The 18,546-nt window shown below is 41.8% G+C and overlaps 1 protein-coding gene across 1 annotated transcript in view; it reads left to right on the forward strand.

The window, feature by feature from the left end:
* The window catches only part of CDH17 (cadherin 17, LI cadherin (liver-intestine)), a 29,211-nt gene extending 12,747 nt beyond the window's left edge, over positions 1-16,464 (forward strand). Inside the window, exons 9-18 of the mRNA XM_009891934.1 lie at positions 852-1,002; positions 1,710-1,925; positions 3,198-3,274; positions 4,718-4,909; positions 6,187-6,431; positions 8,251-8,381; positions 9,545-9,781; positions 11,723-11,839; positions 11,947-12,063; positions 16,355-16,464. Of these exons, the coding sequence (XP_009890236.1) occupies positions 852-1,002; positions 1,710-1,925; positions 3,198-3,274; positions 4,718-4,909; positions 6,187-6,431; positions 8,251-8,381; positions 9,545-9,781; positions 11,723-11,839; positions 11,947-12,063; positions 16,355-16,464 (1,593 nt within the window). The remainder of the gene's footprint in view (positions 1-851; positions 1,003-1,709; positions 1,926-3,197; positions 3,275-4,717; positions 4,910-6,186; positions 6,432-8,250; positions 8,382-9,544; positions 9,782-11,722; positions 11,840-11,946; positions 12,064-16,354) is intronic.
* Positions 16,465-18,546: the final 2,082 nt, after the last annotated feature.

Below are 18,546 nucleotides of genomic sequence, written 5' to 3' on the forward strand. Positions count from 1 at the left end.
AGTAAACATGTAAAACCTCACCAATGGGAGAGACCTTCGCAGGAAGCTGATTATTGGTGTGGGAGTAAATAGGAGAAAGCTCATTAGAAAGGACAGAGGGGGAAAAAAAAGAAGTAAAAGTTTTGTTTCTTGTTTTCTCTCTTTGGGAATGACTTGATAGATATGAAAGCACATTCATCTACTACACCATAAACAGCCTTCAGTTTGGTACCCTACAACGTTTCTCCATGGGTCTGGCAGTAGCAATCCCTGCCCACAGTGTATGTATAATGTACAACATGGACCCGTCATGGCAGGATTTCAGGTGCATGAGCAAGATGTAGGCAGTGGCATCTGTGGAGGGCAGGAGATTTGGATGTTTCAGATCTACTCCAGATCCCAGGGGCCTCAGGGATCTCTCCACAGCAGAGGCGGGGTTTAACTTGCAGTTGCAACTGTAAAGTTACCCTGAAATTCCCCATCTGGGGGTCTTTTAGACAGAAAACCCTCTCTCCCCTTTTGTTCTGGAAGGAAATTTGGGCACAGAATAGGCCAGAGATTAGATATGTAGGGGGAATCCTATCTTTGTATGTGACAGATGAATTTGCAAAGTGACAAAAATGAGGTATTCCTGTTTTCCTTGATTTTTTGTGAAAGCAAATTCACAGTGCAGTGACTTTTAAAGTCTTTTGAGAACTTAGACCTCAGGCACTAAGGATGGAAGAGTTCTGAATTAAACAGAGTGAAAATACTAAACAAACATATGAAAGGATATTTCATTTACATGGAACGCTCCCATAATTATACATCTAAATGCAAAATATCGTCACAGTGGACATTCAACACATCTAATCTCAATATTCTTATTACAGTATTCTTTCTTTGCGGTCACAAAAGATAACCACGGAGAACTGGTGGACAAGCCTCTGCACATTCAAGTTATTGTGGAAGACATTAATGACAATCCCCCTGTGTGCCAGCCAGACCTCACTGTAATTGAAGTTCAAGAAAATGAAGGTGGAGGTAAGAAAACAGCTTCTACTAAGTTAGAGACGTGATTTTAGTCCTGTTATTGTTTCCAGCTGGGTGCAAATAAAGCTACAAATTCTGATCCCAAAAAGAAAAATGTAGCTCTCCAAGAGAAATGTTTTCCTGTGCAAATAGCCCTGTTGTTTTCACTTCATTAATTCATGTGGAAAGGATTTCAATAACCTGAGAAGGACAGATCTAAGACACCTAATTAAAAAATGCTTTTCCATTTAAAATATAAAATTGCATTTTCCCACAACCGCAATTTTGGACAACTGCTTAGAACATAAAAGGAAAACATCCCTTTTATTACTGATACAAGAAATACTGCTTTAAAAGTGTCATAAGCCCATTTTCCCTCAACCAGATGCTTCTCTAGCATAATGCCTTTGACTTCAGTGAACCATTACTGAAATCTGTCCCTAAGTTTTCACATCAGTCATTTGGTTTCAGGGCTAAAGTGTCTGCTGTTACAGTCACTTCTTCTGATCGAAACAAGTGGCCCAGTCCTTTTGGACTGCCCAAGGCCCAAACCAGCTGGTTGGGATGCTAAAGGAAAAAAATCCCATTGCAGTGTTTTCCATGCAGTTGTATTTTTATTGCCCCCCTTTGCATTGGTATCACTGTTGTCAGTGTGTACCTCTGTGGAGGAATAAGACCTCTACATGATCTCACTGACTCCGGTCTCTCCTCTGCCACAGGAAGTAATATTGGCAGCCTGGTTGCTACGGACATGGATGAGAAGGACACCCTTAACTCTCGTCTGCGGTTCAAAATCGAAAGTCAGGTTCCTGCTGTTCCTACAAGTAATCTGTTCTTTATTCAGCAAGACACCGGGGTTCTGCAGTTACCCAGCCATTCGTTGAACAAGCGCATTGCAGCCAACTATTCCTTGAAGGTGCTGGTGACAGATGGAGGTACGTAATGCCTGCTGTTATACATCGGAACCGTTTTGTTCACGCTGGCATCCCCAGAGCTCAGCGTCCAAGGCATGAGAGGAGACCTAGAGGATTCACTGGAAGCAGCAACAGCAGTGGGAGCTGGCTTGCTCTGGCATTGTACTGCTTTGCTCTTGAGATGAAGAGAGGTTAATCATGATTCATAATGCACGTATGGAAGGCAACCAGCTCTAGGGCAGAGCGTGGATAAACCAGGTAGCTTGTTAGCAAGTAATCCAGTAAGAGATTTCCTTCTGCAGGGGAAAAAAATGAGGAGATCATGATTGTGGTTTTCCCCCAAAATCTCTCAAAGAGACTCAATAAAAAAAAATCAAGAAATTAAACACAGCTGCTTAGAGAGTACAGATAATGTATTTTAAAAGATTAAGAGCTGAAATTAATCTTCAAAAATAATCTTGTCCATTATGCAAGTTCCAGAAGTCCTTTGTGGTTCACTGAATGGAAAGGAAATCGGACTCCATACTAAAGCTTAAAGTTTTGTGTTGCTGTCCTTACAGTCAGGCAACACTGTTGGATGGAGGAACTGGCATGTAAAGAAAGCAGTGTGACATGTCTGTAAATAAAATAGCATCACTTAGGCAGATGATATGAAAACCTTTCAGGGAGAGAAGCTGGTAATTTATTTTGGATGCTTATTTTAATTCCATCCAAATAGTTTTGTTTAGAATATTCCTTAGCTTTCATCTCATGAAGCACATACGTAAAACACTGAAATCCAACTACATATGAATAGCACATGACCGGACAGAGCACGCTTTTAAAATCACTAACCCCCATTGCTATGGGTGCCCCTGCTCAGGTAGAGCTTAGATTTACATAGATCTGAAGGTTAGGTCTGGCTGTGATGAAAACGAGGGTGCTGCCTGATGACTCACCAAGAGGACACAGTAGCATAACAACCTGGGGCTTACGTTTTGACAAGCAAAAGTGATATTGAGAAAGCTAACACAATTCATAGCTATCATCATCCTGGTAAAGGGATATGGTTAGAAAAAGTAAGGGAAATGAAATGAAACAGGCTGACAAAATTGGGAAGGTGAATAGTAAGATAGAAGTGAGCTTCTCACTGACTACAAGATACTTGAGATCAAGTGCTTCTTACAAAAGTAGGGCTTTGCTTAGATCAGGCAATTTGGCAGGGCTGACTTTTGCTCACAGTGAACCCTTTTGAAGGAAAGTTATTTTCAGCAGAAGGGTTGCCATGACGTTGTTTGTTCTCTTTCCATGCAGTATTCCAAACAATCTGTGACGTGCAAATACATGTCATCGACATCAATGATCAGATTCCCATCTTTGAAAAATCAGATGTGAGTATTTTTAACACCATTTTTGATGTCCCAGTCACTTTTGACATTGTTGAGCACATGTGCAATGTCTATAGAATGTCAGTGGGAAACCAACCATTTACAGAACAAGTAATAGAGCAATCTGTTAGTGAAAATAAAGGCAAGGTATTTCTGCATAGCCTGCATATAAGGTCTATCTAGACAGTGGACAGTGGGACTGACTCACAGTTAAATCTGAAATGTAAAGTAATTTGCTCAGTGGAAAAACATGTGTACAGAAAGAAATTATTCTACTAATGCAGTTTATTTCAGAAACGTAAGATCTGGAGGGAGAGGAGGAAGAAAAGGTTTTAAAATTAATTAAAATAGCTAAATGGAAAAAAGCTAACATCTCCCAAGTTCTCTTCCAAACACAGTATTAATGTATCCAGAAAAGCCAGAAGGTAAATGGAAATCAAAGGCTATATTTTCTTTAACCAGAAACAGTGGTCCAGTGATCCATGTCGAAAGGGCGTACCTGCTGGCCCTTCGTTCCGGCTTTTGCCTCTTCCCCTGATGGAGGTGCTGCCATCTGTCAGAGAGACCTTCCGTTACTTCTGCTTCCTGGCCCAAACCTCCTGCAGACACTGCAGTGGCTGGAGTGTCTACATTTAGGTGTCTAAGCTCCCACCATACTTGTAGGCAATGCAGGCGGTGGGCTCAGGAGACCTGTCTAGCTCATCAGGTGTAGATGTCCTCTTGGGGAAGCGGTGTTGGTTTTTGACCTTTGCTGACCACGTTGCCCAGCTCTCTGTTGATGATAACGGAACTTAGACACATGCAGACTGTGTGCTTACGTAGCAGGCTGTTGACTTTCTCACCTCAAGGTCTCAGTCCAGGACCTGGTCTCAAGATGAGACTGCTGGGTCAGACCACACATCAAACAGAGTAAAAGGAGCTAGGCTGCTAATGTGGCTATGGCCTGCAGTGCACGAAGCAATTAAATATCTATCAGTCAGTGGCTAGGGTGCTCACTGGGTACAGAGGAGACCTAGGTGTTGCCCCTATACTTGTGAGCATTGCGCATATGTGGAGTAGATTCAACAGAGAAGGTAAACGCTCCTCCAGAGGGTCTGGGACAGTTGCTATACTAGTAGCTCACCCACTGAAAGAGAGCCCATCATCTTTGATAAATGTATGGCTAAAAAGGGGGATATAGCAACATTGCAGAAGATCTAGTGCCCATCTTGCATCTCTGGGCTCCACTGGGCAGTGTGGTAGCTCACCTGTACTGCTGAAAGGCACTTCACTGATGCTTTTGTACATCTCTTTAACCTGGTTACATCTCCATTGTGAAATGCACCCACCGCTTCCCTCCCTCACGTGGCTGGAGGGCTTGGGGGTCACAAGCTTGTTGTAGCACTCAAGATCTTATCTGCAGATGGTGCTCAGTGTGTCATGTTTCAACAATCTCTCTCTCCTCAGTATGGCAGGGTGACTGTTGCAGAAAATGTCCCAGCAGGAACAGTGATATTAGAAATTCAAGCTACTGATGGAGATGAGCCTGCTACAGGGAGCTCCTACGTCATTTACCAAGTGAAGGAAGGAGATCCAAACAACTCATTCATCATAGAGACAGATCCTGAAACAAACCGAGGTTTCGTCAAAATTAGCAAGGTGAATAGATGTGTCTATTCTTCTCCTTTGTACATATATATACACATATATACACACACACACTTTTTTATATATATATTTGGCATAAACAGTATGTGTCCTGGTGAAGATTTGCAGAGGGAAGTGTTGGCTGGTGGTGGGGTGAGGACACCCTAAGCATGGTGCAGACTGCAGGAGGTCCCAGTCTTGGGCTCAGGCGCTGTGCCTGTGCAGTCCTCAGGCACACTTATCCTCCTGCCTTTGCTGTCCCCTACCCACCCACTGCCACCAGCAGCTCTCTCCACTGCCTCTGCTGCTGGTCCCTTCTCCAGCAGAGCACGCTCTGGCCGATGAAGTAGATCTTTATGGACTATAAAGAAAAAAAGTGGCATTATTTGAGTGATTTTGCAGCAGTGTTTCTGGAAAAGTGAAAGCCACCTAAATGCTTCCATGGCCTGTGTTCATGGTGGTGGGCTGTCATGGGGCAGATCCTCCTCCCTGCTGGTGCTCTGGGCTGTTGGAGGCTTTTGCAATGAGAGGTGCAAGTGAGACCAGCATGTCTCAGTGTAATGGAGAGGCAGTTTGTTCCTGCTTAAGCAGACATTAACTGTGACAAAGCCAAGGTCAGCACGTGCTGTGATGGGTGATGCATCCCATATGTTGAATGCTGGAGACAGGAACATAAGGAACACTTTCTGCTGTGTCCGTGAATTTCAATAGCAAAAGTGCTCTCCCTTTGAAATTAGCCTTCTCAAAGGCACTTGAACTATGGGTCCAGAAAGCCTATCACTCATTTGCCAAGGGGTAACATGTTGTTTGCCTCCAGTTCACCTGCTGCTGGCCAGGCCAAGGGTAGGCAGATGCAGCATTTGGTGGACCGTCTTCAGGCTCAATCTCCGCATCATTTTTTCCCAAGGAGGCAATTGTGAGAAACTCTGCGGTGTAACAACCCTCGCATGACTTTTGTCACCCGGAGGTCACCCAAGGCCTTCTCGTACAGAGCTATAAATACTATTGCTGTAAACAGGATACAGTTATTAAACTTAGTCAGGCAGGTGGCAACATTATTAGGAAATGCAGTTGCTGAGAAGGCCTCCAAATGGGCATATGGTTTCATTTAAATTGACTGTTCCCAGTGTTATTTTGCTCCTGACAGCTCTCCCTTGTTTTGTCTGTATCTGGGATGCAATCTCCTCCTCGAGAAAAGGGGGACCTTGTGGTTTCCCATGGGAGCTCCCCGTGGCAGTGGGGCCATTGCTTTAAGCACCTTTTTTTTTTTTTTTTTCTAATTTATCCAGACTCTTGATTTTGAAGCAACTCCAGTGTACAACCTGGTGATCAACGCCACTAACCCCGAACCATTGGTGCCGGGCGTGCAGTACAACTCAAGCTCTCTTACCTTGTTTAAAGTTTTCGTAACAAATGTGGACGACCCCCCTGTTTTCCACAAGCCGGTTTACAAAGCAGAAGTGTCTGAAGACATTCCTGTCAATACCCTGGTCATGATGGTGGAGGCCTATGATCCTGAGGGGGATACTGTACGGTAAAAGAGTGACCATGATTTATTTATTGAATTTAAGATTTAGAAAATTGTTCTAGAACAATCTAGTACAAGGAAAACACGCCCAATATTTGGCATGCAGCAAAAGACTCTTTCATAAAAGTCTCATTTCCTAGTGGAGGTGTGGAGGGTGGTGGCTGGTGACCTGCTTGCAGCAGACTGCTGGGCAGTGCTTTTCTAACCTGCTTTGTCTCTGTACTGTGACAAGCATCAGCCAGGGGGGGCCAGGAAACTAAAAGGGAAGAAGGCCCATAAATGTCTCCAGCAAAAAGACAGAGCTGGTCTGAGAACAACAGGGTTTCCATATCTGTAATGCCTTTGACGAATGAATGAAGCATATACTGCGTACTTCTAGGAACCAGTGGGACAGTAGCTGCTTTTCATGTCACACAGGAAACCGCACAGGGCTTTTTCTCCACCAAAACACACAACCTGGAGTGAAGCGCAAGTCTATAATTGACAATTCCTTCGTTTTCTCTTCCAACTGCCAAAGACGATATACCAGCTTCCGCTGCGGATGCAAAGCTGTGTGCAAGGCAACGCCCATGGATGGGCTGCAAAACCTCAAACCGGCTCATTCAGTAGCCATGTTGTATGGGCAAGTCACCTTGAGTCTCTGCCAGCTTACGCATCTATGCACAGTGCTGTGTTGCACGGTGTAAATGTACCTTACACAGTAGAGTCAGATACAATAATTATTTGTGGTTCTTGCACGGTTCCCAGCTGGGATGCTGCATAGATTGAACCAAAACAAACAATCCCTGAAATTTAACTAAAACTCAGCGAAACACCAAGTAGTTAATGGAGTTGCAGGATATGACTGTTAGGCCTTCCACGGATTTTTATTCCCAGAGGTTTCTCATCTGGCTTTCTACTTTCCCCTAACTTTTGGGAACTTAGCATGTTTGGCCTTCTGTCAAACTGGTTTGAAAGTGAGCCACATAGTCCAGAAGCTCTGGGGGATGATGACAGAGACAGATGACAGGAATTCATATTTACATAAACCACATTTCTGCTAAAAAATAGGTTAAAGGACATAAAATAAAAAGTATTAAAAGTAAAAGATGTACAGGCATGCCAGCATGCTGTTTTTAATGCAAGGGGTACCGAAAGAACAAGTGTTGAATGAGAAGGTCAGGTCATTTCTACTCAAGCAAATGCCTGTGCTTTAACGGGGTCATATGTTCATGGTTAAATTTGTATAAGTAAGTACCCAGTGACCTTGTTTTTGTGTTTGTTTGGGTTTTTTTTAAACAATAATATAAAGGCAATTATGTGGTGATATTTAAAGCACTCTCTGTTCCAAGGCTGCCCCAATGGTAATTACAGGCTGCTCCAGACTGGCAGCAGATGACCACTGTAGTCCACCTTGGGGTCCTAGCCCCTTGCTGGTCCAGAAAAGGGTGCCTGGATGCACTGCTCCCTCTGCCCCCCTGCCTTTGGCTTGTGTCCCCTTCATGGGAGACGTGACGGGGAGAGAGGGACATGGGGTTGGAACAGAATGCACTTTTGGACCAAAAAGCTCAGGAACACCCCAGGTTTCCCAGTTAGGAGGAAGGTGGAATTGCAGCACACAGGTTGGAGGAGCAGTGGCGTTCCCACTCTTTGTTCTCAATGGTTTTGGCCTCCCTTCTTCTGTCTGTCTCTCCTGGTTGGCTGTAGTACTGTGACTCTTCCAAGAAACCTCTCTTCAAGTACAGTTGTAATCAAGCCACTTGCCTAAAATCAGTAAAGAACTGTTTGCTTTGTCAGCAATTTTCCCCAATTTTGAATAGTATATGTGACTTATTTCTTTCCAAAGATACTCTTTAGAAGGTGATGTAAGGAAATGGCTGAAGATTGATTCAACCACTGGGCAGATATACACTGCTTCCACGTTGGATCGAGAACAGCAAGAAGTGTATACGGTTGAAGTTGTTGCATCAGAACAAAGTAAGCAATGAAACAACTACATATACACACAGAGGAACCCCCTGCTCTTACTGCTTTATGTGGAATTGTCATAATTCCCACGACTAAACCCATGAAATGTATACTGAGAAGTATATATTTCTTAAGAATTTATCTTTCTTAAAAGAAATCTTGATGTTGTAGATAATGAGGATTAAAATAGCTTTCATGAAGTTAGCTATTGTATGCTGTTATATCTGCTTGAGTCACATGGCAGATAGAGAAGGTTAGAATTTTTTCTGTGTTTTCAGCACCAACATTTTCTGCCACTTTTTTCCTCTATAGCTATAAAGATTTTAGTCTTTCTTGTAGGTATGCTTAAGCTTCCTGAAAACATAACTTGCAACCTCGTACAGAATTTCATTTTATTATGAACAAAACTAATAGACTAGTTAGTCTGAAATATGTTAGGGCTCCTAGTTCCAGCCGTTAGAATCTTTTAGGTAATCCACCTGGGGAGATTTCATTATGTGATTTGCATTGAATAGGGATTAAAAACTCTGGACTATATCTGATTGAATGAAGTATAAATCTAGGTTTTCTTTATTAAACACGGATAAATAATAATGCTGTCCACTGTTTGGGGGAATATGAGTAAAGATGCAGTTCTTGTATATCAGGAAAAAGGAGTGCTTCCTCAACCACCGAGGTGGATTGGGGCTGCTCCTGCAGGAACAGTCTGGAGAAATTATAGGGCTCTGAAAGCTCTTCTTGGCGCCCTTGTCTTGGCCCCAAGGCAGAATGTTGACTTGTATTTCCTGTATATAGAGGATAGATGGGAAACTGAAGGAGTTGCATTCTTAAAAGAGTGCTCCAAAGAGCACTGGTCACCTGGGATCTGACCACTTTCCAGATATGGTGGATGTGACCGCTTAGTAGATGCAGTGGTCTATCTGCTTCCTTTCACTTTCCTTTTTCTGCAGTTAGCAAAAGTTGGGTGCAAATAATTCACACTTTTTAAAAAGTGGTGGCAGCTACCATGAGTCCCTCAGGACATCCTGAGACCTTGTCCCTGCAACCTGCAGATGGAGTACCACCTCCCACTGCCTGCCTGATGGTGTACCTATCCAATAGCTGCAAATGCAACAACCCAGTGTGTAAGTCCAAGATGTGCGTGTAACTTAGCGTTATGTTAAACCCTACAGATAATGCAGCTCAGAAATCCAAAATAAGCTTCGTACTACACTTAAATGATGTGAATGACAACCCTCCAAGGTTAGTTATGGAATATCCTCCTTTCTTCTGCCACCCGCTCGTTGGAGGAGAGAAAACTTTCATTCAAGCTACCGATGATGATGAACAGTGGTATTATTCATCATTTACTTTTTCTCTCGTGGGTGATGCGAATATGAAAAATAATTGGGAAATCTCAAAAGTCAATGGTAAGTTAATAAAGCTATTCTTATAATGATATGGGTCTCTCTAAGTACTCTGAGAAATATAAAGAGAAATACTAAATTCCTTTTCATTCCTACTATTGAATATCCAGTATTCCACATTGAAAAAAATTATTTTTTTGAGAAATTACATGCATTTTGGCATGTATTTATTTGAACACCTAAGTCATTATTTTTTCAAGAGATGGCACCTAGTATCTTGCAAGCTATAATTTCACTAGTACTTACAAGAGAAGAAACATGTAAGAATAAAATGTGCTGTGTACTTAAATGAATACAAATCACTTCTGCTAAAGAAATAGAGCAGTTTACAAACTGTCTATTTTTGACATTTCACGTGCAAAAGGAAATCGTGCCTCACAAACCAACTTTGAAGGGGATCAGTAAGCACATGGATAAGTGCTTGACTAATAAAGCCTATCTGAATTCCTAAAAGATGTTTGATGAAATGTCTCAATATAGAAGGCTGGGTTGCCATGATGTGAAAGGGACAAGTTTTGAAAGGATAAATAATAACTTCAAATTCAGGAGTTGGAGTAAATGGTCAGCTCTTGCACTGAAGGGAGTTCATGTGTGGTTTTCCAAAGAGTTTTTTGCTAGGATCTGTGTAGTTCAATAAATATGGGTGTGCAATGAGGAGGCAAAGTTTACTCATTATACAAAGTTATTTGAGTAGGAAACAAGAAGACTTGCAGAACATCTTTGCAAGACCAAGCTGGTTGAACAATAAAACGGCAGATTCAAATGAACCTCAGATTCCCAAATTCCTATTTGAAATCATGGGTGCCTAGCTGGTCATTGCAAGTCAGGAGTGAGACCTGTAAGCAGTTCCATGAAAATGTGAGATCAAATTATCAATAGTGTTCAGAAAAGCAGATCGAATATTGGGGATTACTAGGAAAGGACCAGAGAATTAATCAGAGAACATCATTATGCACCTGTACAAATCCATGATTTTTTCAAATCTTGAACTCTGGTCTCTCCATCTCCAAAAAGTTGCAGCAGAACTGGAAACAAGTTCAGGTAGGGTGACAAGGATAACCAGAGTTATGGAGTAGCCTGATATAAGGAAGCGTATGGAAGCAGCAAAGTAAGAAAATGCCTTTTAGCTTGAAAGAGTGCAGGGAAAAAACACAATAAAGGTCTATAAAGTCATGAATGCTATGGTCAGGGTGGCCAGAGGTTCATCATTTGCCCTCTCTTCCAGTATATAAACCTGTGAGCCTCAAATGAAACTTATGGGAGTTATCTCCAGTGGATACAGAAGGAGGAGGTAGTTGACTGTGGAACCTGTTGCCACAGGGTGTTGTATAAGTTTCTACAAGTTCAAAGCAAGAAATTACTTCTTGCTCAAGAAGTCCCTGAGCTGAAAATCGTTGAAGGCTGAGAGATCATTAGGAGAAACTAAAATACATGCTTGCATTTTTATTGTAATCTCCACTTATTTTAGAGACAAGATACTGACATCAATAGACCTTTGGTCTGATCCAAATGGCTGTTATAGTCTTACTTTTCCAAGTTTTAAAGAGTATTAGATGTGACAGTGTAAGTGTGCTAGAAGGATGGTCTGTCCTAAGTTATCTTGGGAACAATTTAAGTTGGTTATGGCTTCTATGAGTATGAGGGGATATTCCTGGTTTAGATGTGATGCTATCTCTGCAGTACCACCCAAGATCAGATTTGGCCTGCTGTAGAAATTAGGAAGGAACTTCTCTGGTTGTATTATGCAGAAGGCCAGACTAGGTGTTCAGATAGTCCCTTTTGACTTAATGTCTGCAAACTAATGAGAACTGGGAAGACATGGGGGAAATCAGGAACTACCATCATGTGCAAAGCAGCCTTAAAAAAGGGTATTTGCAGCTGGTATGAATGTTGAGCTAAATTTTTTTCTTGTATTGACATGAATGTCCCATTTCCTACTTACAGCTACTCATGCTTACCTCTCTCCAAAACATCCCAACTTTGAAGAGAAGGTGTATAATGTTCCAGTAATAATTAATGACAATGGAAGACCACCTTTGGAAAGAAAAGTGAATCTAGAAGGTATACTATGCACCAGAACTATTCATTTCAAGACAACAGTTACATTTATGAATAATCAAACCAGACTACTAAACTTCCCATTAACCTCATGGCATTTCTTTTTGCAGTAAACGTCTGCAAGTGTTCAAGTGAAAACTCGTGTTTTATTGAAGTAGAGCGTGAGCACTCCTGGCCAAGCACTGGCCAGGCAATTGGAATTCTTATTGGGGTCCTGCTTATCATTGGTAGGTCACTTTTTCTTGGTTGATATGAAGCCAGGTCTCCAAGATATGATGGTGCTGCTGCATTTCTGACACTGATTCACTCGTTGGGTGAAGACATGCCACGAATATTGCAGAATCAGCAAAAGAGGGAAGATTTCATGATTGTGTATCACAATTGCTGCAGACTTCTAAGTTTTTGGTCATAGGAACAGCTTGCTTTTGCCTGTGCTTCTGCATGCATGTACAATAGCAGCTATGACAGAAGAAAATGCTGCACTTGTAGCATATTGTCACTTCGTTGCTACCTACTGCCTTTTCCCTGTCAGGGAAGGGATTGAAGCCTCGTCTTTGGCTTCCAGACTGTAGTGAAAATAGTGAAGCATCCAGGGATATCATGCTTTAAATGTCTGTACCCATAGTTTACAATTATGATTTCACTCACCTCTTTCAGCTTTGTAGGTTTCCATTTTTTCATATGGAGAATTGCTTTGAGCTGTGGCAAACTGGCATTTACATAAACAGAGTACAGTTATGCTGTTAAGTGGTAGTGAACAGTATTATGTTCTTATAGGCATGAGCTGATGCAACTCCGAGTATTTTAAAACCTTTTCCAAAAGAAGACAAAATATTTTTTCATATTAGAATAGAATAGAATAGAATAGAATAGAATAGAATAGAATAGAATAGAATTTTTCCATTGGGAAGGACCTACAATGATCATCTAGTCCAGCTGCCTGACAACTTCAGGGCTGACCAAAAGTTAAAGCATGTTCTTAAGAACATTGTCCAAATGTCTCTTAAACACTGACAGGCTTGGGGCATTGACCTCCTCCCTAGGAAGCCTGTTCTGGTGTTTGACCACCCTCTCAGTAAAGAAATGCTTCCTAATGTCCAGTCTAAACCTCCCCTGACACAACCTTTGAACCATTCCCATGTGTCCTGTCACTGGATAGCAGGGAGAAGAGATCTGCACCTTCCTCTCCACTTCCCCTCCTCAGGAAGCTGTAGAGAGCAATAACATCACCCCTCAGCCTCCTTTTCTCCAAACTAGACAAACCCAAAGTCCTTAGCCACTCCTTATGGGACATTCCTTCCAGCACTTTCACCAGCTTTGTTGCCATTCTCTGTATGCATTCAAGGATCTTAATATCCTTCTTAAATTGTGGGGCCCAGAACTGCATACAGTACTCAAGGTGAGGCCGCACCAATGCTGAATGCTCTTTTGACCGGCTGGTTGTGCTGTGTTTGATGCCCCCGAGGATGGGTTTTTCCCTCCTGGCTGCCAGGGCACGCTGCTGACTCATGCTGAGCCTGCTGCCAACCAGTACCCTCAGCTCTCTTTCTGCAGGTCTGCTCTCCAGCCACTCCTCTCCCAAATTACACTTGTGCCTGGCATTACTCTGTCCTAGGTGTAGAATCTGGTATTTGGACTTGTTAAATTTCAGGCCATTAATCATCGTCTAATGCCCCAATCTATCTAGATCCCTCTGCAAGGCCTCATGTTCCTCAAAAGAGTCAATAGCACCTCCCAGTATGGTATCATCAGCAAACTTGCTAATGATGCATTCAACTCCTGCATCCAGGTCACTGATAAATATGTTGAACTGAACTGGGCCTAGAATTGAACCCTGAAGAACACTGCTGGTGACCAGTCACCAGACAGATGTAGCCTCATTCACTACAACCCTTTGAGCCCTGCCCTTCTCCCAGTTCTTCACCCAGAGCACTGTGAACCTGCTCATCCCACAGTCGGACAGCTTGTTCAGAAGGATGCTGTGAGGGGCAGTATCAAAACCCTTACTAAAATCCACCACCTTCCCTTCATCCACTAGGTGGGTGACCTTATCATAGAAGGATATCAAATCAGTTAAACAGGACTTTCCCTTTGTGAGCCTATGTTGGCAGTGCCTGATGATTGCATTCTTCTTTAAATGCCTTGCAATAGCACCCAGTATGATCTTGTCCATATTTTTTCCAGGGAATGAGGTTAAACTAACAGGTCTGTGGTTCCCTGGGTCTTCCCTCATTCCCTTTTTGTAGATTGGAATAACATGGACTGGCTTCCAGTCAGCAGGGACCTCCCCAGACTGCCAAGATGTTTGGTTGATGACAGAAAGGGGTCCTGCCACAACATCCTTTAGCTCCTTTAGTATTCTCTTTATCGATGTAAGTGCAAAAGTAGTGAGGATGACTGTTGATGGGATCCAGTCCCTTAGGAAGCAAAGCGCAAGAAGAATTCAGTGCTCAGTCCCATGTGATTTTTGAATGTGATGGTCACAAGAGCCAGTCTGGGAAACTGTGACTCAGCTGTACAGAGGGGAGGGAGTGTGAAAGACCCAGGGAGAAAATCAAAGAACAGAAATTAAATACATTACAGACCTCATATTCAAAAAAGTTGGATTAAATTAGAGGATAAAAGGGAAAAAACCCAAGAACTTATGTAAGTTACCATTACTTCAATTCTAAAAGAAAAGAGAATGAGCCCCCAAGAAAAAGTTCTGTACCTAAAAAGACAAAACCAAAGCTCTGTGTTGATTTTTCTTTTGTAATACACAAACCCCTAAAGCAAGAGAAAGTGCCAATGCATATGTGATGCATATGTTTGTCTTTTGAAAACAAAAAGAGAAAAAAAAATGAAATCAAAGAACTTAAAATGGAAGAAGCCATACTCAGACCATCCAGTTGACAGAGAAACCCCTCAAACTGCATCTTTATCGTCTCTATTCAAGCTTCTCATGTCACTTATTACTGCACAATGCCTTAGTCTGATCCCTCACTTAGTATAGTGACACATTTAAGTGAAAATTATGTTGGATAACTGACTTAAGATGTTTTCATTACAAGAGAGTTGGTCAGCTTCAGAGAGCACTGTAAAAGTTACTTCTGCTTTATAACTTTTAAAAAGCATGGTGTATATAGCTCATAAAGGATTTCTAAAAGAACCGCTGAAATGAATACGCAGGTATTTTCAATAGGAAGGTTTTTTTCACTTTAAAGGCAAAATCAGATGATAGATTCAGGTGTATTTAACAGGATCAGAGATAGGCAAGGAAAAAACAATGAGAAGTATCTAAAGATCTTAGGAAACCTGGGGAGATTACAAATATTGTGTTTGGCCTTGAAGCTCAGAAGATATGACCATAAAACCAGCCATCTCTTGGGTGCCTGCCTGACACCAGAATGAATTCCTGCATGAGCTAAGGCCTCTCTCAGACTTCAGCACCTTTTGTTCCAAGAGTAAAGATCCTCTGTAGTCTCACTTTCTTTAAAAGAAACATGGAACATACACACTGGAAAACAAAATACAAAAAATAAAAAATGCACCCCAAACCCTTAGCCAATCCATTCTGATGGGAGAAACTCTCTCATTAAGACAAATTGTGTCACTCCTGGAAGGTATTTCCCCCTGAGATGAGGGTGGGAGAATAAATATAAGGTGGCAGGTACTAGTCATGGTCCTTGGTTAACTACTCAGACACCACAAATATGAAAGTAAAATAAGAACAACTACAGAACAGATATTCAGAGCAATGAATGGGGCAAGTGGAGTAGCTGAGCACTACTCTATACTTTAGTAAAGGAATAGAGATGTTGAAAGTGATAGATAATCTAAGGGTGATAAAGAGGAAATAAATTTACATACAGTGTAACAAGCTTATGATTTAAAAAGATCAAACATATATATACGTATAATATGCATAGTTAATGGATGTGTATATATATGTATATATGAATATGAAGAGATATGACACCTTAGATTGGATATAACAAGTGATGATAAAGGGTGTAGGCACTTCTAATCCAGGCTAGAAGAAAATCTCAGTCATTCTCGGCCATAGATGCACAAATCTCTGGGGTCCATCAGCTATCCCGAACAGATACCAAAGAGTTCCCAAAGAACAATTTTGCTGTCAGTACTCTCAGCTTTACTCTGACAGAATTGCCATTCCATTGGGGAAAAAAAAAAAAACCAAAACAAAACAGGGGCTACAATTTAAGAAAAACATGACAAATCACTGCTCAAAGGGACGGGGGCTGGAAAAAACACTTTGCCATCTGGTCAGATCCTAGAGGAATTCTCCGTTGGGGAAAGTTTCCTGAGCCCTGAGGCATCTGATCCTGCCCACCAGTGCCTTGGGTCCCTAAACATGCTGTTGGTCCAACGCTGCATGGTCATTCCCCAAAGCCGTTTGCTTCTGTTCAAGCAGTAAAACAACACAGATATTACAGTGCAGGTGTCACACCCTTTGCTGAAATACTTCTAGAGAAAATTTTCTTTTCCCTTTGCTGATGACTACTCTCTGTTTTTCAGGTGTCCTTATAGGAGGTGTGTTTTTTCACATGAAGCACAAACAGAAAAATGAAAAGAAGAGCAATCAGAAAGATGTAAGGGATAATTCTGAACTCAAAACTCTGACTTAATGACTGTTTCATCAAGAGAAAAAAGTGCCATTTGAGTTGGCAAGGAGTGAGCTTCATAGCTCCCAAAGCCCAGAAGTTTACTGTCACAAACTGAGGATATAAACATGCAAAAGCAGGCTCCCAGGGTTTTGTCCTCTCTTTTGTAAGTAATACTATTCAGTCACAAAACAAAAAATGTACATACATTTCATCAGCAGCCATTAATAAGAATATCTGCTTTGACTGACGCGTTGACTCATGACAACACCAAATGCTGAACTCCTGCAAGGATCAATACATGGGCTCGGCCTTCTTTGTTTGGCAGCTGAAGTAAATATGGACTTTCCAGTGGACTACATTTTATCTAACTGCACATCTTTGGCTCTTTCCATCTCAATAAGTTACTGAATAGCAGAACGGGGAATAAAGTCTTGTGCTACATGTGAAGATGTCCCATGAAGTTGCAGGAATCTCTCTGACTCTCAGCAAAGGAGCTCCCAAACTTACTGCAATCTGTAAACTGCACTGAGTCATGCCTGCTTACATTATGCTGGTGAATTTGTGCTATCAATATTCACTATCAATGCCTTTCAGTCTTTTATTTTTGATATCTACAGAGTATATCCAGTTTGTGAAGCACCGTGGCCTTTCATTACAATTTCTAAGTTAAATAATATGTTCTAAGTCATGTGGAATCGCGTAATGTGCTGTTTTATCATACTGCTGCAAATACCGTTCTTGCCCCCTACACATTACATAAGAATAAAAATGTTCTTTAAAAGTTTTAGTGTCTGCTTATTTTATTAAAAAAAAAAAAAGAGAGAGTGAATGAGAGCAAACCATTGCTCCTTGGTTATCTATTGTACTTAACACTTACTTTCACATAATACAGATTAAAAATAGCTCTCAGGCCAGAGTGATACATGTCCAGCTGATTCAAGATGCAATGATTGCGGGAGGCACATGTATCTCGGTTTCAGTAAAATATATTTGAGCCCAGGATGACACTCAGAGAAGGAAAGCCTTTCTCCTGACAGCATGCCTATAGAAGGGCATTTTTGGTGACAGTTTGAGGGAGGCTTTTCTTTTAAGCTATAAATAAAAGCTGACAAATATTGTGTTAAACTGAAAAGACAATATACTTTTGAAAGCACTGAAGAAAAGGTCATATGGAAAAGAGTATATTTGTTTACGCAGGGTTTTTTTAATAGCTTTTGCATGCAGCACAGAACTAGAAAGAAAAGAGCACTTTTTTGGTAGCATTGCATTATAATAGGTTTTCCTAGAATGCTGCCAGCAAAAACTTTGCTTTTGGGCTTCAGCGACACAAGCCAATTGTTGTACCTCTTACCCCAGCTTCCCCAGCTGTTGGAGCTCTGTTATTTGCTGTGGGGCTCACTGCTGGAATGTATTTATTTTATGATGGGAATGCAATCCATTATATTTGGAAAGTATGACATTCAGTTACGTCAGTGTGTCCAGGGATTGGGATTAGTATATTGTTTTATCATTAAAGGAGCCAAAGTTCAGGAGTCGTTGTACTGGTGTATACCAATACGGCTTTATCTGAAGATGGGGGAAATGTGCAGAAGTTCCGCTTTGCTTTATCTCCCTGACCTGTCTTTCTGTTTGCTAGTTTTATCCAAATGCATTGCCTATTTTCAACAATTTATTTTCTGGAGAAGAGTCAAAAAAATTCTTGTCTTGTTTGCCTACATTCATGGCTGGTTTGATAGCAGGACCTTATCCCTTTCCTCAGCCTACAGAGGCATTGCCACAATTTCTCATGTCTCATGGGGTAATTCACTGTGCCCTCTGCCCAGCTGCCCTCAGACCAGTGGATAGCAGAGCTCCTAGGACAAACAAAAAAGCCCACCCTCCTCAGGGTCTTGACCGTGCCATTAGTCTTGAAGACTTTCAGTCTAGGTCAATCGGGGGTCAACCCTCCTGCTGATATTCCTCTACCAAAGGTGCTTCTTGTGTGGTCTGAATGAAACCACCTCGGGGTCCTCCCTCTGCGGTGGCTGCCCTGGATGAGCATCTTTAGGGGCTGAGCACATTTTCCCTTGCTGCTGCAATGACCCCCTAACAGCCCATGCACCT

This window comes from Charadrius vociferus, unplaced genomic scaffold (assembly GCF_000708025.1).
Source record: "Charadrius vociferus isolate BGI_N301 unplaced genomic scaffold, ASM70802v2 scaffold15, whole genome shotgun sequence".
In the NCBI taxonomy this organism is placed as follows: Eukaryota; Metazoa; Chordata; class Aves; order Charadriiformes; family Charadriidae; genus Charadrius; species Charadrius vociferus.